The sequence below is a fragment of the Lepisosteus oculatus genome, chromosome 3 (genome assembly GCF_040954835.1).
Source record: "Lepisosteus oculatus isolate fLepOcu1 chromosome 3, fLepOcu1.hap2, whole genome shotgun sequence".
In the NCBI taxonomy this organism is placed as follows: Eukaryota; Metazoa; Chordata; class Actinopteri; order Semionotiformes; family Lepisosteidae; genus Lepisosteus; species Lepisosteus oculatus.
Genome location: NC_090698.1, coordinates 23,594,131 through 23,620,026, shown reverse-complemented (window position 1 = coordinate 23,620,026; position 25,896 = coordinate 23,594,131). Strand labels below are relative to the sequence as shown.

General features: G+C 37.6%; 1 protein-coding gene and 1 non-coding gene across 3 annotated transcripts in view; one reads left to right on the top strand and one right to left on the bottom strand.

The window, feature by feature from the left end:
- The window catches only part of gak (cyclin G associated kinase), a 50,009-nt gene extending 25,627 nt beyond the window's left edge, over positions 1-24,382 (top strand). For both annotated transcript variants that reach the window (XM_069187049.1, XM_069187051.1), the window contains 18 exons: positions 1,406-1,532; positions 5,052-5,101; positions 5,477-5,625; positions 6,664-6,786; positions 7,852-7,985; positions 9,478-9,672; positions 10,225-10,342; positions 10,548-10,627; positions 11,008-11,201; positions 12,634-12,792; positions 13,257-13,748; positions 15,167-15,343; positions 15,681-15,818; positions 16,258-16,359; positions 17,219-17,452; positions 18,203-18,351; positions 19,274-19,450; positions 20,697-24,382. In XM_069187049.1, the coding sequence (XP_069043150.1) occupies positions 1,406-1,532; positions 5,052-5,101; positions 5,477-5,625; positions 6,664-6,786; positions 7,852-7,985; positions 9,478-9,672; positions 10,225-10,342; positions 10,548-10,627; positions 11,008-11,201; positions 12,634-12,792; positions 13,257-13,748; positions 15,167-15,343; positions 15,681-15,818; positions 16,258-16,359; positions 17,219-17,452; positions 18,203-18,351; positions 19,274-19,450; positions 20,697-20,798 (2,900 nt within the window). In that variant the 3' untranslated portion in view covers positions 20,799-24,382. The remainder of the gene's footprint in view (positions 1-1,405; positions 1,533-5,051; positions 5,102-5,476; positions 5,626-6,663; positions 6,787-7,851; positions 7,986-9,477; positions 9,673-10,224; positions 10,343-10,547; positions 10,628-11,007; positions 11,202-12,633; positions 12,793-13,256; positions 13,749-15,166; positions 15,344-15,680; positions 15,819-16,257; positions 16,360-17,218; positions 17,453-18,202; positions 18,352-19,273; positions 19,451-20,696) is intronic.
- A 1,091-nt stretch (positions 24,383-25,473) lies between these two features.
- LOC138237907 (small Cajal body-specific RNA 18) lies at positions 25,474-25,547 on the bottom strand. The gene has a single exon (XR_011189227.1). It is a non-coding gene; the product is annotated as a small Cajal body-specific RNA 18 (non-coding RNA).
- Positions 25,548-25,896: the final 349 nt, after the last annotated feature.

Genomic DNA, 25,896 nt, shown 5'->3' with positions numbered 1-25,896 from the left:
AGTGTGTTCAGTTTTGGTTTCAATACTAAAATATAGATGTCTTGTATAGACAGGTTAAGGGAGCTAAATTTCTTGGATCTAGAATAAAGGAGATTAATTTTTGAAGATTTGAATCAAGTATACAAGACCCTTAGGGATACAGATAAGATCTATGCAGGTAACTATTTCATGCTTAGAAGGAAAACAATGCCATTGATTCACAGTTTAAAACTTGTGAGGGAATTCATTTCAGATACAGAATAGAAAACACTTCTTTACCCAAGGAGTTGAGAGTTTCTGTAACAGACTCCAGACACTTCTAAACGTTTGCATAGGAACTCAACTATCAAATGAGCAGTGATCCAAATTGCTTCATTTTCAACTTCTGTGTTCTACAACAAGCTTTTAGTATTTCCCATTTTCTGTCAGAACATATACAGTCCTAGGATGATGATGATGATGATAATAGTAATAATAATAGTAATAATAATTGCTTACACTTATAAAGCGCTTTTCTGGACACTCCACTCAAAGCGCTTTACAGGTAATGGGGACTCCCCTCCACCACCACCAATGTGCAGCATCCACCTGGATGATGTGACGGCAGCCTTAGTGCGCCAGAATGCTCACCGCACATCAGCTATCGGTGGGGAGGAGAGCAGAGTAATGTAGCCAATTCATAGAGGGGATTATTAGGAGGCCATGATTGGTAAGGGCCAATGGAAAATTTGGCCAGGACAACGGGGTTACACCCCTACTCTTTTCGAGAAGTGCCCTGCGATTTTTAATAACCACAGAGAGTCAGTACAGTGTCCCCGTCACTATACTGGGGCATTAGGACCCACATGGACTGCAGGGTGAGCAACCCCTGCTGGCCCCACTAACACCTCTCCCAGCAGCAACCTTAGTTTTTCCCAGGAGGGAAAAAAAAACACCTAAGGATTTACAAAGCAGCCGTGTCAGGTCTTTGGTATCTTAGCTGTGTAGCATGTGGAATTTACCAGGATTACTTTTTAGAAAAGTAACATAATATCATTTAAAAAAATGAGAGGTGACAATCATTCCCCTGTGGTGGGTATTGGGTAATTGACAGTTACATCTATATATAATATTTGTGTGCGAAAGTTTGAGAATTCAGGTATGTGCTCTTAGTGTGTAATATCGCTTTTCTTTCCAGAATAATATGTAAAAAATCTTGAAATATTTGTTCAACAATTAATTAAATTATATTTTATATATACATTATATTCCGGTGGAGAGCTGCTATAAATGTTATATATGTGTATGTTTATATATGTATATATATATATGAGTATAAATATGAAAAAATGTTATATATTGTTATGTTTGGGCCTATATATTGCTATATGTTATATTCCATGCTATATCTAGATGTAAACACTCCTCAAATGTCTGTTTCTCTCAGGGGTTTATGGTTCTGAGTGTGACCAGTCCATGACTGGAGGCTTCTTTGATATCTTGAAAGGAGGAACAGAAAGGTTTTTGTCAAACATCAAGGACACCTCATCGAAGGTCATTCAGTCAGTAGCTAGGTGAGTCAGCGTGTGAGTTGAGAGTTGAAATTATTAAAAATTAAATCAGATGGTTACTATGACTGTTTTCTTGTTTTTTAAAATCAACCACTGCATTATCATTTTGAACATTTTAGAAATAATTGCAATGCAATTGCTGAGTCATTATTTTCATTTATTTAAGCCTTTAAAATAATAAAATATATTAAATATCACTTTGCTGAGCAATTCATATTTGCTTTGTTAATCATTACTAATCAATGTTTATTGTTATTAAATAAGTCAGGGCTGTCCAATCCCTTTCCTGGAGGGTCAGTGCGTCTGGGTTTTCGGCCTGAGGAGTTAAATCGGCGAGTTACTTGCTTAACTTGACCAGTTTAACAGTTTCACCAATCTCTTCAGGTCCTGAAGCTTTAGATAGACATTGAAAACTTGTAGACACATTGACTTTTCCAAGACCAGAATTGGATACCCTGGTTAACAGTTCTTCTCTTGTCTGACAGTTAGCATTGTAAGATCTTACTTTTCACATCCACACTTAATACCACCAGGAGCAGGGCTTCTCACTTAAACACACAAACGTTAATTTGACCGTTTATTGCATCAACACTCCAGATCCTGGAGGGCCGGCACGTCTTTTTGTTTTCAATCCATCCTGGACACTAAAGGAACAGGAGTGAATATCAGTGCTTTACTGTATCTGTTTTTGAAAGCTGGAAGTAGTTGAAGGGGAACTTGCCGTACCACCCTAGTCTGATCATTAGGGTGCTGCATATAGTAACAGAACTGTATCTTACACAAGCAGCATCCAGACTAAATACATTTCCTGTTTCTAATAATATATTGCTGTCTAACAACAGCATTAAAGGGTATGGGGAGACTTCTTTTGATAATCTTCAAAAACTTTTTTTTAGGATTGGCAGATTTCAACTAGAAGGGAAACCAAAACGTTTCAGTTTCTGATATCAGCTTGGAGTTGATTATAACAAACACTTTAGCAAAACAGAATAATTATTTTGGAGCCGCTGAAGGAGAGGTGATGCTGACCTCCTGGATATTTTCTTAGCTTTCGTTGCATGGTCCACAATTTTCCACAAATGTAACTATCATTTGCCCATTTTTTCCCGCATCACTCCCTCCTGCACCACTGCTCATGGTCTTTTGACTACATCCAATAGCAACCAAAGGTAAATATTTCCGGGCCTGTGTGCGTGTGTCAGTGTGCCAACTGTCACGGTACCGAGCTTGGTATGTGTGTAACCATAGCTTGTTGGCCCCTTGCATTTTAAACTTTACTAGCTGCGTAGAAACAGATGTAGACTAATACATGCATACTAAAAAGGCTTTTTGTGTTTTTGCTTCGAAATGTGCAGTGTCTATGTTTGCAAGCCAGCTGGCATATAGCCTAGATAGGAAATGGATTTCTAGCTTAATGCAGAGTCTCAAGATTGCTCACATAATTCCTTCTCACTGGAAACACTACTCACTCTGCTGAAGCATTCTTATTACCAGGACTCGCAAAACCCTCTATCCCATGAATGTAATTGGTTATTTAGATATTTATACATCATTCTGTTTTTATTTGGTTTCTGCAGCCCTAGAAATCCTGCTTGTGACAATTCCCAGGAAGTGATCACAGGTTGCACAGTATAGACCCTATAATTTGTAAAAGATGTCTGACTGTGAATTATATGTTCCTCATTCAAATTATAGATAAGGCTAATTGCTGCAGTGTCACGAACAAAATGCACAGCCATGTCACACCTCGGATTGTTGACATAGTGTAAAAGCATGTGGCGTTATACAGTAGATATGGAAGCTATGAATCCAGTGTTTTGTTAAAGAAAATGAAAAGAGAAAATCCCTGAGTTCTTTAGACAGCCACAAGTAATTATGTCCCCAGTTTGACTTTTGTAAAAAGCAAACTTCTCTCCCTACCAAGGACAATCAACTTTTTTACAGCATCATTCTATGATTTAGTCAGTGCTGATTGTAAAGTATCTTACATAATTTCTTTACTTTCCTTAAAGATAATTGCTCTTATATTTTGGTAAGAAGGAACTTGGAATTGAATGCAACATTAGGCACCCCAGTGGTTTTATTGCATGGTATCTATCTATACAAACAGCACAAATTCTTGGACTTCTTTGTTTGAGAATATTTGTGTTATTTATTCAAGAAATCATGCTGTCTTGAGCATATACATTTAATTATATCTTCATTTTATGTATAAAAGGCAACCTTCAAAGTTTTCACTTAACTAGGCTATAACTGAAAACACACTCAACATGGTTATAGAGGACATTACTTTGGTAGCAAAACTTTCATTCCTAAAAATATAACAAGATGTATTGGTTTAGGCAAATGGAAAGTGTCACTTTCTATCCTTTTAAGGCTTCCATGACAGATTAAGGTTTCATTAGCCTTTGAATAGACCGGTCTTTTGTTTTGCTGTGTTGGGGATCTGTAAAATAGACATCCTTCTCTAACGAGCCACCGACTCTGACAAAAGTAAAAACATTTTTCTTGCTCAAGCATTCATGTGGGGAACGGGGGTAAGAAAATAAATAGAAATGTCATTTGGTTTGGAAAGCGCTTATTAGTTAAAAACTATTATTTTTGTTTCCATCGGCAGTTGATATTTTAAAGTACAAATTTCATTGTTTTTATGACCGTGATATTTCTTAGTTGTAATACGTGCAGTTCTGTGTCTGGGCCTCTTTGAACCTCTCGAAGAATTCATATTTGCATAGTTTTAGTGAAGTCATCCTGTTGTGCATTTGCTGTTATTGAAAAGAAAAGATGATGGATTCTTCTAGACCAGCTGTTCAGAAGCAGTGGCTGCATACAGGCAGACCAAGAGAGCTTGCTTTAAAGCATGGCTCACTTGGATATATTACTGGTGAAAAAATTAAATTAAAATAAGTTTAAAAACCTCTCTGTGTCTCCTTCAGTGACAGAATTTTCTTTCTTGTTGTTTTTCGGTCATTTTGTCCAAGCCAGCTGTTTGTGTCAATGCTACTTCACATGTAATGTTAGCTTTTTAGTTCTTCTGCCAAATTATACCTTAAATATTATATCTTCTTTCTTCTTTGTTGATGCAGTTCAAATTTCCACTTCCTAAAGCTAGTCTTTTTGTTATGTCATATTCTGAAATATCAAAGTGATTTTTTAAAGACAATCTTAATCCTTGATTTACACTTGGTTAACTTTAATCTGCAGTTGGTTAATCCCAGGTCTAAATTGGTTTTAAACATAGTTAGACACTGCCTTTTAGTGTAATTTGACACTATCATTTCCAAACGGTTTTAAAAGCATGCTCCAATCTGTATTAAAAGCTTGATTTAATGAGTTTATGTGTTTTGGTTTCAGCAAGGAAAATCATGGAGCTTTTTAATCAGTAATTACAAAGTGGATTTAAATTTCAATTTGGACTAAATCATATTTTGGTCCTCGTTGAGAGCACAAACTAATAATGTTTTAAAAACATTATTTTCTACAGTGTCCATTACAACTGATTATTTTTCTTCTATGTTCCAGCTATGCAAAGGGAGATTTGGATATTTCCTACATCACTTCAAGAATTGCAGGTAGGACATGCAATCATTTATCTGGTCTATATTCATTAGCAAACTTTTACTAGTGGGTTGTTTGCCCACATTCACAAAACATGATTATATGAAAATCTGTATGGAGTTTTTAAAATGTCTTTTCCTTTTTATCATACTATATGTGGAAGGTAAAATTAGGAGTGTTCTGTTGGATTGAATCCCACTTGAAAACAGCTGTGTTTTGTCAGGCAATTTTTACCTTTTTTATTCCTAAATTCTGTTGTTTTCCAAATGTTGTAGATGCCCATAGATACTTTGTTTTTACAGCTTTAATGAAGACTGGAGTGGAGTAGTTTTGAAAGAGTATTCTTTTCACACTTTATTTTGACCTTGTTGTCATGGTTTTCTCTTTAGTGATGTCCTTCCCAGCTGAAGGAGTGGAGTCTGCCATTAAAAACAACATTGAGGATGTGAGGCTTTTCCTGGACTCTAGACACGCAGGCCACTACGCTGTATACAACCTGTCCAAGCGATCCTACCGGCCCTCCAGGTTTCACAACAGGGTAAGCTGCAACAGGATGCAGGAAGGAAGGCATTTATTCATGCTTTGTATCCTGCCCAGAATCTATAATGTAAAAAGGCTCAGTACCACCTTGTAGCCTGTTGTCATCTGATGATGGAAGTTAATCTAGGCTGGGTTCCATCATGAGTGGGACGGAAGACCACCTGGGAACTCTAGTTACCTGCTGCAAATTCTGTTGGTGGACCAGTAGGTGGTGCTCTTCCCTCAGTACTAGAACTTTTAAATGAATACCCCAGTATGGTGGTCAGGTACGCTCGTGTACAAGCTGTCACCATTAGAACACAAGGTGTCTCAAAACATGTCTACATACAGTAGCAGGCCATTAAAGATCCCATACATTTAACATTTTAATTTTTGTTTCTCTATCAAGTCATTCTAGCAATGGCATATACACTGTAATCTAGAATTGCTTGCAAATCTATAATTTACACTTATTTAAGTGTATATTGATTGCAGAGGTAAAATTATAGGGTTCTTTCTCAAATAATAGAGTACTAATGCACTAGCATTATCTTTGGCTAGTGGGATTAGGGTAGCAGTGGTTTTCAGATAGTGTTTATTTAGAAATATCATGGCTATGAAATGCACTTTTCACTGCAAACTATAGTCACCTGCTTGTTGCTGTAGAAATATAAAATGTTGATTTAAGACTTTGTAGTAAAGCCAGAACAAAACACCTGAAGACCAATCATTCATCTGTTTTTTTTTCAGTCCACTTTTTCTGTAAGCATAATGTTTTTGCTCATAAAAGCATGAATCAGTCTGGTATAAGGCAACAGTTTTGTCGAAGTTGTTTCTTCAAGAAGAAAGCACAATACCAGTTGTTACAATCCTAACTTGTAAACATCTAGCTTGACTGAATGCAAAGTGACAGCTGGGGTTGTTATTGTGGCTGTCATCAGGTCATGTGATAGCCACCTGTACCATCGTACCAGAAAAATAGAGAATATTACTGTAATAAGTACACTCAATTAGACTCTGCGATTATGAAGAGGTCTCTTTTTTTCCTGTCTTTTAGGTTTCAGAATGTGGCTGGCAAACAAGACGAGCTCCCAACTTAAAAAACCTATACAGTATCTGCAAGAATATGCACCTCTGGCTCAAACAGGACCAAAGGAATATCTGTATTGTTCACTGTCTGGTAAGTCTGACTCTGTTTACATTATTGATGGGCTATCAACATCAGATTTTGATCAGTCTTGGAATTTTTAATCATTGTTGTGGTGATAAGATTTATATTTTGCTTGGTAATATTTTTTCAACTTTGTGTAATCCATCAAAAGTTTGTTCAGATATTTTATATTTATCACCAGCCACATTTTAGCAGGATTAATGAGGCACTCCACAACAAATAAACGTGTTTACCTCAAAACTGCGGTCAATACATTTGTGTTATAACAAGTTATTTTCACCTGTTGCTAGTAAAGGGAACCAAAATTGGTTGAAATTGGTCATTCACAGTTTTTGATTATGATAATTCCTTGCCTTTATAGAGTGATTTTCATCCCAAAGGATCCCAAAAATCTTGACATGTAGGAAGGAACCCTAAATGTTTAAGTACTTCATCCACCACTGAAGAGCAGCACCCTTTTGGGTAATATCTGGCAGCCATTAAGTGCCCCGCTACAAGATAAAGTGTTTAGTGAATAATACGAAATTTCTTCCCCCGTCAAATTAAATTGTAAACTTGGGGAGTTTGTGCAAGCCCAAAATAGAACATAGCCCGATCATGTGTTGACATCCCTATACTTCTGATCAGTTCCATCATATCTCTAATGACCACATAGACTTTGGTTCAATGTCTCACCTAAAGAACTGCTCCTCCAATAGCTCGTCATCAGTGACTCTACAAGAGCAGTGGTCTGGAAATTCAAGTCCAATGAGAAGAGTAAGCCCATTAATCCCACTCAACCAAGTTGCTGCCATTCCTTTAACGTCCATCAAAAAGCTGCACATTTTGTTCAGATCTCAGTGCTCTTTCCATCATTATTGAGGGTGTCTTTCAAAGCACAATGTGAAACCTTTTTTTTCATGCACCTGCAATTTCCTCATGGATAATTGTTGTGTGCGGGACCATCAGCATCACATCTGAATTGTCTTGAAAGATTTTGGTGTCAGCGGTGGGGTGTTCGCATTGCATTTATTGTGGAGGAATGTGATCGGTGTGCCCAAGGGTGATTGTTCTTTATGTATTTGGTATTTTCAGGATGGCAGGGCTGCTTCCGCAGTTGTCGTTTGCTCTTTCCTCTGCTTCTGCCGTCTATTCACCACGGCAGAGGCTGCAGTTTACATGTTCAGCATGAAGCGCTGCCCCCCTGGAATCTGGCCCTCCCACAAAAGGTAAACCAGCATTTCTTCACTAGGAAGTCTATCTGCTGACTAAAAGGCTCATGCTATAGAGTCAGTTTTCAGTTCAGTTTATTTGTCATATGCACAAGTGCGATTAAATGCTTATTTGCATGTGCGCTCCTATACAAGGACATTCAAGGAATCACCAAAAACACAAACACAAAACAATAGCAGCAACAACAATAAGTTAAATAACATATTACTTTAAAAAAGTCGCAGAAGCAGTGTGAGAAAAAAACATCGGTGTGAGTCAGTGGTAGGGGTAGAGTTCAGTAACCTGACAGCTTGTGGGAAGAAACTGTTTCTGAATCTGAACTTCTGTGCCTTTATGCTCCTATAAGGCTTACCAGAGGGAAGGGGGGAGAAAAGTGAGAAACCCGAATGACTGTTCTCCTTAGCAATACTTCCAGCCTTCCTGAGATGGCGAATTGTAAAAATGTTCACAGTAGAGGGGAGCTGTATTCCAATGATGGATTGGGCTGACCTGATCACCCCCTGTTACGCCTTCTAGTCAGACAACGGCCAGCTACTAAACCACACTGCAAAACCACACATGAGCACACTTTCATTAGCGTACTGGTAAAGTGTGGTAAGGACAGCTGAAGATGGACAACATTTTTTCAACTGTCTCAGGAAGTAAAGGTGCTGTTGTGCCTTCTTTGTAGCTCCAGTTGATTATTATAGTTGAGTCATATTTGATTACCAGGACCATTATGCTCCAGGACAAGATGAGAACAGGACTGTTCCTACACAGAGTGATATCTGTTAAGAGAAATTGGGAGGAACCCCCTTCTTGTTTTCAGACCAGCTTAAACCACTCCCTCAGATGCAAGACATTTTATGTTAAATGTGCTTTATTATATATGTAGTCTCAAAATGTCTGATTTGAGAGAAATATATGTGTCTACCTGCCAATTCTGTTTGGACGCCATCCCTGGGATGTGAAAAACATTTAAACATCATTAAAGCAAAGTTAAGTCGGCCTGTTGCTAAACAAATGGAATGCAGAAACTACTGGGCAGTCCTTAATATAAAGAAAAAAGATTTGTGTACACTGAGTATCTCGACAGTCTTGCCTTCCTTTGGGTACAAGCAAATTCATAATGGCAAGTTGATCTTGATGAGGAGTGGACTAACAAGTCATTAAAGGTTGTATTTGTTATCCATTTTCTCTAAGGAATTTTCCTCTTAGCAAACCCCTGAGCATTATTTTCCCATTCTTTCCCACTTAAAGTAATGGTAATAAAGTCTCTTGACGCTAAATTACAAAATTCATAACATCATAAGTGATTATGCTTGCTTTGCTGATATCTTTATTTACTTGACCTATATTTCAGGAAGAAAACCACGGTATTAAAATGTGTTGTTTCACAGAGCTGTCACTGTTGGCGTTTTGAAGTGTTTTTGCTGTTTCTGACATGACTGCTAAAAGAAAATACCTCTCGGATCCATTGATGTCCCGTCTGCTTTCCACACTCTGCAGATACATCGAGTATATGTGTGACATGATGGCGGAGGAGCCAATTATTCCTCACAGCAAGCCTATCCTCATCAAGTCGATCGTCATGACCCCTGTACCCCTCTTCAACAAGCAGCGCAACGGCTGCCGGCCCTTCTGTGAGGTCTACGTGGGGGACGACCGGGTAGTCACTACCTCCCAGGAATATGACAGAATGAAGTAAGAGCTGGAAATTTAAGGAAAAATGTTACGTTTTCAGCACAGTTTTAAATCCTGGTTTTGCGTAGTTTTTCATAGTGATCGCAGCTCCTTACTTGTAAACTGTTTATTTAGATTGCAGCTCTACCAAGATTTTAATGCTGCAAATAAATTGGACATGTGCAGAATTTAATAAGAGGCAAATACAAGGTATGAGATTGATAAACAGTGCCTACTCATGTGGAAGCACTGCTCCAAATATATTTTTAGTCGTATCAGTGAAGTTACCTTCTGTCCATGCGTGATGGTATAGCTGTTTTTAACCTGAATGAGTGCTTTCAATGATCAGAGTTGTGCTGAAAATAATAATCGGCAGTAATAATTTCTGTGCTCCTTGTTCTTTTTTTTTCTACCTGAGTGTAGCAATTATTAGGCTAAAATTACTGTCAAGTTCGTTTATGTGTTTCTCATCCAGGGCATTGAGATGCATATTCTTTGATGATAGGAACTTGCATCATACTCTGTCAGAATGTGAATGAACAGACATCTTAAATGTCACTTTTCCCTGTGTAGGGACTTTAGAACAGAGGATGGAAAGGCAGAAATACCTCTCGACATCACTGTCCAAGGAGATGTCCTCATTGTTATCTATCATGCCAGATCCACTTTGGGAGGCAGACTGCAGGCTAAGGTAAGGAGAACACAAAAAACGCGTTTGTGAAATTCTTTGTTGCTTCTTGGCCTTTGTTTGTCACCCTAACAAAATGCAGAGAAAATAGAAGCACATAAACTATTTTACTGTTCAGTTGAGAAATGGAAAAGTAATTTTCATTCATATATTTTTGCAATAAAAAATGGATGTCATTGACCTGCCTTTTTCTTTATTTGTTCATTAGATGGCTTCAATGAAGATGTTCCAGATTCAGTTTCACACAGGGTTTGTGCCCAGAAATGCGACCACTGTCAAATTTGCAAAGTAGGTGTTTCCCTTTTACTTAATTTTCCCTTTCTCTAAATGTCATACAATCTTATAAACTTACCAGGGAACCTTTAGTTTAAATCTTTCAGAGCAAGGCCTAATTATTACAAGGGCATGTGTTGTGCTTTATTTATCTTACAAGGAAACTGTGGTTATAGTGTTTTAAAAAAACAAAACAAGCATTTGCTATGCTTCATGGGGCTGAGAACGTTAATTAGCTTTAACCATTTGGCAATCATCTAAACTGATTTCTAATTTCAATCCCAAAATTACTGTCAATGATCTCTTACAGTGAGTGATTCCCACACAAGCTTATTTTTTGGAATCTGATGCCATTGAAAGTGATACATTCCTGTCTTCTCTGTCCTACCCTTCAGATATGACCTGGATGCCTGTGATATCCAAGAGAAGTACCCAGACCTTTTCCAGGTCAACCTGGAAGTGGAGGTGGAACCCAGGGATCGACCATGCAGCAAGACTCCACCCTGGGAGAACTTTGCTACCAAGGGCCTCAATCCCAAGATCCTTTTCTCTAGCAGGGAAGAGCAGCAGGAGATCCTGACCAAATTTGGTGAGTTACCATAGCAACAACTGAAGCATTTGAACCAAATACCCAAGTGCTGATGAGAGAATTAATTATATAGGTAGGCAGGAAAGTGCCAGGAAATTAAATCAAATCAAAACATCTCATGTGGAGCTGACAGATTGATCCTGGTGAAGATTTTAAAATCAACCTTGAATTAATATCATATTTATTGATAGATTATATGCTATTGGGTAGTGAATAAATAGGTGAATTAGGTTCTTGTGCTAAAGATTGACAGCTGTCTTTATTAACTTAATTTAAATATTAAATATTAAATACATTAATATACCACTATGACTAGGATATAATTCTGATGAGGTTAAAACGTTGTGAAATTAACATGTACAGGATTGATTTACTTTTCAACAAAAAGCAGTATGTGGACCAATATGTTTAATACAAACAATGAATTGTTTTGGTGACATGCAAGAACAAAACACCTTCAAAAATCATATATCCGATTTACAGGTTGATGAGTTATCAAGTGAATAAATACACATTCCATTGAAAATGTATGTTTTTACAAGCAGCCTACGTTTTGCTTTTCCCAGCTGAGCATTTGCATTTTTGACACTGAAAAGCACAGGATGCAAGAAAAATCACTGGCATCACATTCTTTGAAGAACGTTTTGAAATGTTTCTTCATCCTGCATTTTGTGTTATAGAGCTTGAGACTCTGCTACTGTATTTATTTTAATGACGCAGTATGTCAGCAGTTTCTTTCAAAGTACATCAGTGGCTGTCGGTCTGTATCTTATCCTAGTGCTAATCATTATACTGTTGTGTTAAGAATCAAGGTAATATTTAAGTCCTGTACAGTAAATGAGTACATGTAAGAACCGTAGGTGTTCAGAGTTAGGGAAGAAGAATTCCCCTGAAACAGAACCTGCCTGGTTGGATGAACTAGGATACAATAACACAATAATTCAAAAGGCTGATTGTCATTTTTATAATCAGGACAATATTTCTGAAAGGTATTTTCATTAAATTGAATTTACTGTTGTTTATAATACAATGTAAAAAAAGAGAATTGTTAAATGAATAATAATTAATAATAATTTTTAATTTGTTTTTTTACCATGGGGGCATAAGATCTAACAATTCCAATTTTTTGTAAATTCAAATAATTTGCTAATTAGTTTTGTACTGAAGCCCTAAATAAACATGGTCTATTGTCTCTGTAGATTTGTGTTAAGGTTATGCTGCTTCTACAATGAACTTACTGTGCAGAAAGTATTGCCCTTCCTTCCTTGACCTCTTCTCTCTTTTCATAATTAGTGAAGGACCTTTTCACAGTACACTGAACAGTATGATTTATTCATGGCCAGCAAGTAAACAACTGCTGACTTCAGTTGCTGCTGACTTCAGGTACAAAGTGCTTTGAGAATGTGTCCTGTTCATGTCTGCTCTCTACCAGGCAAACCTGAGCTCCCCAGGCAACCTGGATCCACAGCCTTTTATGATGCAGAAGCAGCCAGGTCAGACCAACCCCAGGATGGCTCCAATACTGAACCAGAGTCGCCGCAGAGCACCGACACTAACGCCAATAACTTCTTCCAGACACTCGAATGGGATGGTGAGTGAGAGTTGCTTTTGTACTGGGCTGAGTCGCCTCTCCAAGGTTCAGTAAACACACGGGGCTGACTGCTGGCTGAGCAATTCCAGTACTTGTATTGCCTTGGCGGACAGGTGGAGTTTGCAAATTAAATGGCTAGCTTTTAGTAACAAGTTGACTTTGATTTCAGTGAAACGTAGAAGAGCAACAGGTTTGTTAACCCCAGTCCCTGGTAAATAATTAAATAATAGTTTTACTATACATAATCTGTTCAACATTAATCGTAGAGAACTTGTGAAAAAAAGTGATTAAGAATAATTATGCTGCATTCTCTCGATTGTTTGAGAGAGAGTGGAACAAAATCAGGACACTGAAAAATGGACTTAGCCGCTGGCTTTGTTTGTAAGTACAGTTAGCCATGTCACAGCCAAAGCCACAAATCAGGTGTATAAGGGAAGTTACAAGAACACTCCTTCCTGTTTCAGATGGGAGAGGACGACAGGATGTGCCTGATGGACAAGCCGTCCCTGACAGGGTGGAAGATCTAGATGACATTAGCGAGCCCTCGGAGGATGAGTACCCCCCTTTCTCTGGACACATTGGGGATCCCAGGGGGGAGGAAGGGGAGGTCCCCTCGAGAGAGAACAGCCAGGCCCTCTTTGAGGTGGATTTCCACAAGCCTTCCCAGGATACCCTATCAGAGGACAGCGTGGATCTGCTGGGGCTCAACACAGACCCCCAGCTGGAAGCACCCACTGCTCCAGCCCCCCCGAGTGGGGGTATGAAGAACTCCTCCAGCAATGCCGACCTCCTCAATGACCTTTTTGCCCCCACCAACATCCCCTTAGCGCCCAGTGCACAAGGAAGCACTGAGGATCTGATTGGAGTAGACAAGGACGGGGATTTGTTCTTCAGCGCTCCCACTAGTAACACACAGGGTCCACTGCCAGCTACCACAGCGCCACAGGCCCCTCAAAGTAAGGGAGAGCATTTTATCTTCTAAACCATTTCCATATGTCTCCATTAGCAACCAAGTGCTACAAGCTGTTCCTCATTGTCTGTTGACAAGTGTTTCTCTCAAATTAAATTGTTCCAAAATTAATTCCACGGGCTGGTGCTGAAATTTTCTCCCTCAAGGAGCTTTGTAGCTTTCACATGGGAGAATGGCATTGCCCTTACCTCCTTGACCGGGTTGTCAGAAGTGACACATCCCTACTGCTGAAATTCCCTTATCTTGGAAATGACTGTATTTAAATAAGGAGGCTTTTTAAAGTTGGATCTTGTGTTCAGAAAAACACTTTAGGGGTTGTTCCCAAAAACAAATGGACTATCCATATCACCCCCATTAAAATACAGTGACAGCCTTTTTATCTCAGTCATAAAGCCACCATAACATGATGGTTATGCCATGTTATACTCACAGTTTCTAAAAGTGACAGAGAATTAGTCAGTTGCAACTTCAGTGTTTCCACGTGCGACGATGGAGCTGGCTGTTAATGGTGATGTGTTAATGAATTCAAATTATTGTGACAGAAAGGCAAAGGAAGTTTCTGTCAATAATGTATCCTTAGGGAGGGGAGGGGCTAATTAGGATAATAAAAATTATCCTAAGAGAGGGACATCTGTAAAAGTGATTAATTGTACTACAGGCATGAGTTTGAAAGTTTGAGTGGTGTTGTGGGTTAATACCTTTGGTAGGGCACTGTGGTTTTACTTTTTAGCATGGTGCTTCACCAGAATTGTGCCAGTAAGTTTGCCAGATTTATGGACAAATATAAATGAAATTTTTGCCATTTTTGGAAAAAGCATCAGACAAAAAAAATGAGTAACTTATGCAGTCGTTTACAATTCACTGTTTTCCCAAAGTTTGTAAAACGTGAGTAAAACGGACATTAATATTGGAGTTCCATGATTGTTTGTTCACTGTGAGGGCATATAGGAAATTATCGCTCTCTTGCCATTTTGTTTATGGAATGCACAACCAAAAAAAAGGTTGTGTAAAACAAATGTCAGTGTTATGATCTGATTGAGGTCATTTCATAAAAAAGAAATAGATGTGCAGTACAGTAACACTATTGTGTTTTTGTACCAAAAAAATGGAATTGGTGTTTTACTGAACCAAAGAGCCTTTTCTGTCATTGGCATTTTCTTTTTTTTTTTAGATAAACCCAAAATTAGCCGAAATTTTTAATGTTATTGTAAATTAGAAGACATTTGGACATGGAAGTCGTTAGGACGTATTCATTCTTGGCATTTTGGGAAATTAGTGACCTGTCATTTGGAACTGTTTCATCATTGTCTTTAGACTTCGATATTATTTATGTGGTTCCAGCTCTGTTTCTCACAGGCATTTTTAAATTGTTTAACACACCCTGGCTGTTTACTGTCACCACAGCCACCGACCCCTTCGATCCATTTCGGATCAGCTCCTCAGGGACGTCCTCTTCCACAGTACAGCAGCCAGGCCCCGACCTCTTCGGAGACTTCCTGAATGCTGAGGGAACTTCCAGCAGTTTCCTGGGCAACCACCCAGGCCCGCCCCCCTCCTCCAGCTCAGGCTTCTTCAACCTCAGTAGGCCACCATCTAACATTAAAATACCCACCAGTTCGATCACTGAAAGAACATTCCCATAAGCTTTATAAGGCAAAGCTGACTTAAGATTGTTGTGGTTTGTGTGATTCACTGTAGTGAATGGAATTAGGATGGAACTAATCAATTTTAATTTGGTTTATATAAGGATGAGATAGAGTTTCATAGGTTTAATGGCTTTTCAGTTTTGTGACACAGTTTATCAGCTTTCCTCTTTGTAGGCAATTTCTCCAAATTGTCTTATGCCACCAGTACAATGATATTTTTAATGAAAGCCCTTTTTGTGCATTTTTTTAACCGAACTCTGTTTTTTCTGAAGACAATTTGTCGTCTGATTCCTCAAAAATGGCGTCGTCTGCCAGCCAGCCTGACCTGCTGGGAGGCTGGGAAGCTTGGGCCTCTAATTCCAGTAGCAGCAGTAGGATTCCTTCCTCAAGCAGCAAACCTGCATTCACAGGTGTGGATAGATTACAGTGATCTAAACACCTCCTGCTAGCTTCCCAGTGGGTCTTAAGGGGGGGATGCAGGGAATTTGGTATGTTTTAGTGATTCACAATATCAAAAGTTATCGTGAAAGCTGTTATCATCTATGATAATGTTATGGAAAGGGGGATGGCTGAGTTTCAGCAACCTTACCAAATATAATATTGATGTATAACAGTAAAATAGTGCACAAGAAATTTGGAAAGTTAACTCTTTTGTTTACAGTGATGTCTTGCTTCTTTGAACAGTGGTACATAAACCCTTGTAACTACAGTACAAATAAATATAAAACTAAATGGGTTAGCGAATAGAATTGGGGTATTCCAAAGTGGAGATTAAATTAGGAATGTAGCCACTGAATATCACTTTTCTGGCTTAATCTAATTTGTTAGTTTGATTTATCTCACTTATAGCTCCTACATCCGGTGTCTCTTCTGGCTCCTCCTTCGTTCAGCCCAAGTCTCAGAGCTTTGATCCCTTTGCAGACCTGGGTAATCTTGGCGCCACACTTCCAGGTAATGGTAGTGGTTTTGAGACTTGCGCAAAAACATCCAAATCCAGAAAGACTCCATAATACTCCATAAATCTCATAAAATATCAGATAATATTCGGAGCTCTCATATAAACCAAATGCTTATTACTGAAATATATGGATATGTTGCTTTTGCTTAAGATTAAGAATAATGGTAGTGCACCAAACTGCAAAGCTCATTTCCTTCCATGCTACATTCATGAGCGTGAAAAGTTAGCTGCCTATATACTGGATACCAAACTCCAGACCTCTATATGTGGATATACTGATTGATTTAAATATTCCTAGTAAATAATGCATAATTAGGCTACTGAGTGTTAATATGCAGCAAATATCTTCCGTATCTGTAAGTGCTGTGTCTGCAATTGCTAGGGATGCTAAAATCTAAAAGATACTTTTCAGATTTATGTATACAGAAACTACAAACGGGAGTTTGCATTCTCTAAGCAGGCAATAGACATGAAAAAATTTGTAATACAGAACCATTTATTGTATGTTGCTGCTGTTTCCTCTCCCAGTCTTGTCATAAAAAGCTTGTTTCAACCTGTTACAACCTTACATCAGCTGTGTTAAATAATGACTGGTACAGTGAGGATCCTGGGAAAAGGCTACCAATAGGTTAACACATGGCTTCTCCAACTGTCAGGTCATTGTGTGCCAGGTTAGGTTAATGTGCATCTCGGGACAGAGTGGACAGCTAGTTGTAAAGAAAAAAGGTTTTCTGAACGTCAGTGTGTTCTACTAATCCGTTTCTCCTTTGGAATGGCACACCACACAGTGAAAATGGCATACCACCAGTTGACATCCTGAATTTTAAGGACTGTCTTCTGTCCCGTTTCTAGGATCTGCAAGCAGTGGGTTTACAGCCACCGGTTTCAACCAAAAGGTGAACCAGCCGCCCAAAGCTGCGAATCAGTGGCAGGCAGGCCACCCTGCGACAGCAGGCAAGCCCTGGACACAGCAGCCCCCCAAGTCGCAGCCCCCCAAGCCCGCTGCCCAGCCCAAGCCCAACTACAACCTCAACTTCAGTGTAATTGGTGGCCGAGAGGAAAGGGGAATTAGAGGGCCCGGATTTGGTGAGGAGCTTACAGTGGTTTCAGATACACAAAGACAGAACAGTGTTTTACATAAAATGTAGTAATGTGGGTTTTACTACAGCTGGAACTCTAGAGATTTCCTCACTTTAAATTTAGATGCAGTCAGTGACAGAGACAAAAAAGAGCAGACAAAAGAGATGACTTGGCTTTTATTATCTCTCTTCATCAGTAAGAGTGGTTCCAAACAGGGTCTGTAAAACTTACAGATGTCCTTAAGTACATATAGCATGATGATTCATGACTAATTTTGCTAGAAGCACTCTAGGATAGAAATAATATCATGAAAGGTAATAAAAAAAAATCACATCTAAAAAAAATCTAGGATAAAGCAACAATTTATTTGGTTGCTTTTAGCTGAAGGTTTGTATTGGGCTTTGGAAGAAGGTGGACACGCTTCTTATTTGAGCACTTTTTTAAAAATGGGACAATTAATTTTCTGGATTTTAAAGGACTGGGACTATGTGAAACAGAGTAGTGCTTTGAAAATCTACCATTTTTACCAAAAGATGCCTTTTGTCATTAATATCTGTTTCTTGATTGGTTTGATGTTTTGAACAGGAGTGTCTAAGTTATCTTTCTGAACTGTGTTCAATTGGTTTTGTTAATAACATCATGCATCAGGGTAGTAACGACGTAACCCAAAGCAGGCCCAAACTCTGGAAATTAATTTATCAGCATTTCCATGACAAAAGCTGTCAGGTTTATTGTTTTTTTTTTCTGTTTTCACAGGTCCCAAGCCAAAGGTGAGGGAGGATGACTTTGAGGACCTCTTGTCCAAGCAGGGTTTTGCCACCAAAATGGAGAAGAAAGGACCGAAGACCATCGCCGAGATGAGGAAACAAGAAATGGCAAAAGACATGGACCCTCAGAAACTAAAGGTCGTCATCATTGGCTAGTTTTTTGTTCAGAGGGCGTGAGATGAATTGAAACCTTCACTGGGTTTAGAAATAGAGCTAGTCATGCTGGTAATATTACGTCCTCTGATAATAACAATTATACTTATAATAATTGATAGGTACATGTATATTTCCCTTAGCAGGTAATTCAATTCTTGAATTCTATCTCATTTCAAAGCAGTGTCTTTTATAAGACATTTTGCTTTTTGATTTTTACAACATTCTTTTCTGATATACTCTCCGAAGTCTTCAGCTTATGAAAGCTGAAACATTTGGCATCATCAGTGTTCCTTTCCCATGAAAATGTTTCAGCTTCTTAAAAATCTGAAAAACTGTTGAATTGGCTTGAACAGCTTGTGCTGTGCTGTGCGGTTGTGTCAGGTTTGTGTGGAAGCCTTGGACCCTGCACCCACTGAGGCAGACTTTGAGAAGCTTTTGAGTTGTTGCATTGCCCATCTTAAATGGAAATGTCTATATGCAGTGGTACATATAGCCTTCCTAATATACTGCGTGTGCATTACCCTGCAGATTTCAACATATTCTGATAAGTTCCTCATCAAATCAGAAACAGAGTGATGTTTTTTTTGAGTCCCCTAATTTGTGTTTTAAGTTCATATTGGCTCCGTTTTTTCAAATACAGTCATCTGACACAAAAGCACTGTGTGTAGTGAGGTGTACCATACCTCCAATGTCTTATCTATCTTATTCGCATCTTTAACTCAGTTGCAGTACTTGAAAAATTAACAGCTCTCTTTATCTGTAGAGAAGTCACGATTTTAAGATTGACTTCCTCGGAATTTGGTCTAAAAGGAGGAAACCGCTCTAGGGGTTTTATGTTAGGAAGAACCTGTTATATGTGCTGCCGGTGATCTGGCAGTGACAGTGTTGGGCTCCGGCCTTGCAGATCCTGGAGTGGATCGAGGGGAAGGAAAGGAACATCCGAGCGCTGCTGTCCACGCTGCACACTGTCCTGTGGGAGGGGGAGTCCAGGTGGAGGCGAGTTGGCATGGCAGATCTAGTGACCCCAGATCAAGTCAAGAAGTATTACAGAAAGGCGGTGCTCGTGGTGCATCCTGACAAGGTAAATAGATCGGGTGTACATTTATTCCAGCAGCAACTTTATCTGTACAAAATTAGCCAAAGTTTCTTGGCGTTTTTTTTTAAATATGCATCTGTTAGGGGGGTCAGACCAAGGTTTTGTTAAGTGACGTTTAGTAAAAAAAAAAGATCTCATTATTGCAGTTTTAAATGTAATAAGATGATGGTTATTAATAACAACAATAGCAATAATTTCAAAAGCGGTTTTCCAAGACCCAAAGGTGCTGTACGTAGTGATAAAGAAAAATGCAATAAAAAGTAAAAGAAAAAAATAAACAAGAGCATGCAGGTTTATATAAATAGAATGTAGGCCCTGGTGAGGTGAATTTTGAGTTTAGATTTCGGGAGAGTCAAAGAATGTCTCTCTCATTGGATCCGAAGAATTGCATTCCTAACAGCGAAGCAGTGACAGAAAAGGCATGGTCACCAAAAGTGTGAGATTTAGTCTTGGGTATAGTGGGCAAAGAACTGGCCTCAACTTTTTAAAGTGACATTTATTAAAAACAAACTATCTCGATACAGTTTAACCCTTTTCTGTGAAAACAAAAATAGCATTGAAAACTTTTAAAGTTTCATCAGCGTGAACTGAGGCACCTGACAAGAGAACTGCAATCCTCCATGTGAGAGACTACAAATCTTGATGAAAATTGCCAAGTCAAAAGGGCTTTTAGGACAGAGTGGACAAGGAATACATAAATGTAGTAGGGCTCCGTTGCGCATCCTGTGTAGGCCATTACAGAATGAGAAGTCATAGTTTGGCGGACAGAGATAGATCTATTTCAGTAGTCTTTATATCTGCAGTCCTTTATGTAACATTTTATGTTAAAAATAAAGTGTAAAACTCAACAAAACTATATTTCCGTCACAGTTTGCTGAGCATCGATTGCTTGGTTGTTAGTTAAAAGTTAACACAATGAAGTCACCCTACAGTAAAGTGCTGCTTTGAGGCTTCATAAGGTTCTAGCCTAGGAGTAAATGGAAAGGGATACAAATGTTTTATTGAATTTAGTGGTGTGTAAGCCAGTTTAGAGATAATAAACACAGAAACTCTTTACTTCCACATACACCAAATTGTCATGATAAAAATGCATTTCTGATGCCCTTTTGTATTTTACAAATAAAGGTAATTAATGGTTACAAACTGCATTGTAGTTCAATTAATTGTGCTTGAATTAAATTATTTCAGGCAGCAGTGCAATGCTGACGAACAGTTTTGTGCTCACTTTCAGGCTACTGGACAGTCCTATGAAGACTACGCCAAAATGATCTTCATGGAGCTGAATGACGCCTGGTCAGAGTTTGAGAACCAGGGCTCGAAAGCTCTCTTCTGAAACGGAGGAGCATTGCTCGTGACCGTGTCTCATAGTTCTGCATCTCTGTGTTTTTGTGTGATCAGGAAAAAGCAGATATTTTCAATTTTTCATGAAAGAAAGCCACTGGGCAGACTGTTTATGACCAGGTGGCTTGAGGCTCATACAGGTTCAGACAATCATTCAAGAAAATGGTTCCATCTTTCACATGTCCGACCATGTCGTCTTGAAAACCAGTTGCTAATGCAACTGCAATATTTAACATACACAGGACAAGTGCATAAATATTGTGTTTAAATTCCATTAAATTGTAATTGGAATTTGTTCTACTTCTTAAATATGCATAGCAAACTCTTAAATGGACTCATCTAATATTTGTATCACATAGCTGGTGGTTCATGGATAAGGACTGTAATGCACGTGTGTGCATTACTGTTGTAGTTAAAAGGCTGAAAACGAAAAATCTTGTAACAAATGATGTCACCATGAATTTTGCAATATGGATGTGTGCAAAATAGCGATTGTTTTGGAGATGTATAAGTAATAATTTTATGTTACCATAGAATAATGTAAAATATTGTGTTAATAATGTGATTTATTAAGATCTGATTGCTGCTGAGCTGCAAACTCCTTGACAAAGGTTTTAGGATCTTCACCATCATTTTTGCTAGTAGTTATATCATGCCTTTATCTTTCATGTGGTTCAGCGTTTATTTCATATTGCGTTTTCCTCAGTATGGATGTGGGAGGAAGCCACAAAATATTCTTACTTCACCTTTAAAGAAAGTGCAGTATCCCACAGCCTTTAAAGTGCTTTCTTCACCTTTTTTAATTCATGGACCAATTAATTTTCTATTTTCTATTTTTTATTTATTTTGTTACACTTTAATGTACAAGACATTAAAAGAAAAAAAATAAATATTATGTGGATTGAATGTCTGTATGTAAAACTGCTCATGAGCCAGTACCTCTGGTGTAGAAATCATTCCAAAGGAACATTAACGTGAATGTGGTTGCTTAGGTCATTGCAGGTTACAGCAACATAGACATACATTATTTTCCCCTATGAAAAATATATTCTTGTATTCAAAAGGAGTTTTGCTGCAGTTACATTTTGAAATGAAAATGAAGTTCTGTACCTAGTTGCATTTAAAAATTCTGCATCTGATCATCAGAAATTGACACTTTTATTTTCATTGGACTTACTAGAATGAAATCTTCTAGTGACCACAAAATAACCTAAAGATGAAGAAGTGATGTACTACTGACAGTATGAGTATTCCAGCAAGGTACCATTTTTAACTCTGCAAAATTATTTTCTAATATAATGTGTGGCACTTCAGAAATTTGGGAAAATCATTATGATCCGAAAAATTAGTCAAAGTGAAGTGCCCTTAATATTCTTGTATAAAACTTTTATAAAACCCAATAATTCTAAAACTTAATAACCCTCTTAATTATAAGATTGTGACAGTGGTCTTTATAGCCACTATTTATTTTTCCATTTGTTTATAAAATCATTCAAATAGAAATACATATTTGGAGGAAATGAAAACTGAGTATAGCAATTTTACTTTTTTGTCACGTACAATTGTTTCTTCTTGTCAGACAAGTGCACAAACGGTAATAAGCAATTCTCCAAACTGGTATAACTTTCTCAGCTTTATAGTTTTTTTTTATTTTTCTGTTACAGTTGGATTTATAACTCATAAATTTAATTGTTGTAAATAGGAGTCTTGTGTCCCCTACCCTATGTAAACTGTTGCTTACAGAGGCAAAAAAAGCTTAACAAAAATCTCACTTCACCAAATAAAATTATATGAATGTCACTTCTAAAAAACTCATCACTGCACTTGTTCTTGGTCACAGTTAGTGTCCCTGATTTCATTTTAAAAATGTATTGAAGCCAGTTTTTACCAATCCCTTAGCAAGCTACTTGCTGCATGTTGGTGATGTGAGTTTGTGTACAAAAGTATTGTAAAGCAAAAAAAAGTATTGTCAAAATAAAGGGAAAGGGTTTTTTGTTTTGGTAAGTGTTAAGACTGTCACTATGGGCATTATTGGCTAGGATTGCTGGTTTTGTACTGTTTTGTCTCTATCATACAAAACTGGGCAGCTTGAGGAAAATACAATGAAGTCAAGAAAAAATATATTTCTGCAACATTAATGTGTATAATCATACACCTAACAATCAATCATTAAACCTGTACCATCTCATGTTGATATAAATGAAATGTTGCAAAAATAATCTCCTTAAAAGGATCAGTAATTATTACAACTGAAGAAGATGAAAAGGGCAATCTATTTTGACTATCTGAACATTTCCAACTGTAGGCCCACATGATTTTTTGGAATTCCTTAAGCTTAATACTAAACATAACTGTTTAGCTGCTATTTGGATAACGGAGACTATAGCCTTGTAGAAATATCCATACCAGCCTCTGACATATGTATATATAGTACAAGAGCTGTAAAGATGCATTTTACAAGAAAGTTCACTTCATTACAGCACTTTATTTCAAACTAGGACAGTACCAGTAAATTATTCAGACAAACTTAAATTCCCTAGCTATGTTCTAGGCCTGCTGACAGCATTTAACTACATAGGTAACACTTCATATAGCCTTTTGTTTTAAATTACGTCGTTAAAGGGTAACCTTTAAAAAATACATATGCGAATCAAAACCGCTTTGGTTCTTTAGAGGAGTAGTTCTCAACCTTTCTGAGAGTTCAGACCCTCTTTGATTTCCAAACCTTTTGCAGACCATCATGTGCTACTAAATGTTTTTACTCTTGTGTTATATGGAAATGTAATGTAACAACTAATCTGTGCTCTGCAAACACCTTTAATTTTGAAAACTATTCATTGCTTGAAGGTATGTACCTTGTAACATAATGAGATGGTGGTCCTGTCTCTAACTTCAAAGATGGGATGTCAGTCTTGAGTGATGACAGTTGATTCCACATCACGTTTTTCTTTATCACAGACAAACAAGGAGGGGGCAAACCAAAGACTGGGAACTGCTGCTTTAGAGTATGCCAGTTTATACTTGCTGCCCTTTCAGTAGAAAATACCCTCTCAGAAATAATTGTTGCTATATATTTACCTTCAGCACAGCCTTATTGTTTTTATTTTAATAGGACATTTATAGGAATAGTGTATATGAAGTGTAAGATTAGATTAATTACTAGACAGTGTTAAGAATGGACTTCCATGTGCTATCATCCTCAAAGCAATTGTTTATTTTCATTTGTTATCTATATGAATGGGATGTCTCTGCCTCACATATCCAAATTGGCTTTGATAATTTGGTGGAGAAACAATGCGATAGCCGTATGTACTTCTTACAGACAGTAATTATATTTTTAAATGACCTTTTTCTGTTTTGAGTATGAAGGGACTAATAACAAACCTCAGTTTTTTGGTCATGCCTTCTAAAGGTGTGAAATAGTTTTTAATAAAACGAGATTAGTACAGTATGTGGTAATTCTCTATAAATAAGTGTGTATATACTGGTAAATGATTTCAAGTATCTTATGATATGGAAGATTCTCTGCCAATCTTGTACAAGATTTATGACCAATAAAATGCAATTGGAAAACAATGATTTTACTGTACCTTTTTTACATTTTGTACCACCCCTTGTGCCCCATTTATGCCTCACCAAACGAACACGAGGGGTTAAATACCTTTACCCCATGTTTAAGCTTTCTGTGTGTTGCTAGTTCATGTCTCAGATTATTCAGAATAGATTTCACTCACTCTGTTATAGACAAGAGGGTGCTTAGGTACTTTTCTGTTACGTAATAACATTTTTTCTGGTATCTTTACATTGGTCAAACAGGGATTGATTTTATCTTTTGCACATTCATGAGATTACGTTTGACTCCATTTTACCTAAAACACTGAATTTCTAGTGGCATGTTTTTGTGTTCCTGTGATCTATGGACTCTCCACTCCAACGTATACCACATAGCAGACTTTGCTCTGTGGGTAATAGGGCATTCGGCTATTTTGCTACAGGTTTGTGAATTATTCAGAAAGGTTAATGCAAGATCAAGAGAACCTTTGCATTTCTTAATGATACCTAAAAATTGCTCTCTTCATTGTATTTTGTGTAAATATATTTGATGTCACTTAATTGCACATGATTGAAAGAAACACCAGTGAAGATCCTTTTTAATTAGCAACTTATTAAGCAGGACAGAGGAAATGATAAACACGTTCAGTAGCCTTATCAGGTGTAACACGGGTGACTTACTGTAAAAGCATTACAGCTCAGTCCATTCACTGAACTCTGAACACCTGTTTTCACAACTACAGTCAGCTTGCCAGGCAAAGTGAATTTGGCTCCATTGTGCCAAGTGAAAGTTCAATTCATTGATGGCCCCAAGACCTCCGTACCTCTCCCTCTCCATAGAAAACACACTTTTACGACATATACAATAATGCATTAGAATTGTTAAATGATAATGTAATCATGTTGTTTTCAAAAAATGTTTTTGAACAACTGTTCACTTATAGTTGAGTACAATAATTTTTCCCCTTCAAACTATGTTACTACATTTATTAAATAAATTATTTTTATGTAGCTTATAGTTCAGTATTGTAGGTGACTTGGGAAATGTATTCGACTCAAAAATAAAGCTAACATTGCTCACATATAGTATAGGTCAATACATTTCTGACTTTCTGTGGCCTCAGAAGAGACAAACAGCACATCTCCATCATTTCACTCAGATTGCGCAGTGGACTTTCATCACTGACCACAGACATTTTATAGCAAATAAAGGACATAACGTATATCATGTGTTATAATATTTCCGTTAAATTAAAATTTACTAACAGCTACCAAGTTTTGTAATTTAAAATACTTTACCTAAACAGCAAACATAGTTGTATACGTCTTTTACTAAACTCTTTATTACTAAATTTTTAGGAATCTTCGTGACATCCAATATAACGAGCAATGTAATCTATAATCAACTAGCCTATTCAGTATTCAGATGGCGCTACTTAAGTATTTTTGCAAGTAATTACAAAGAATCTCCCCGTCACCAGATCTTTTTCTAATCATTTCGGTACACATATTCAAAGTGACCGATCAGGTAAGGAAAA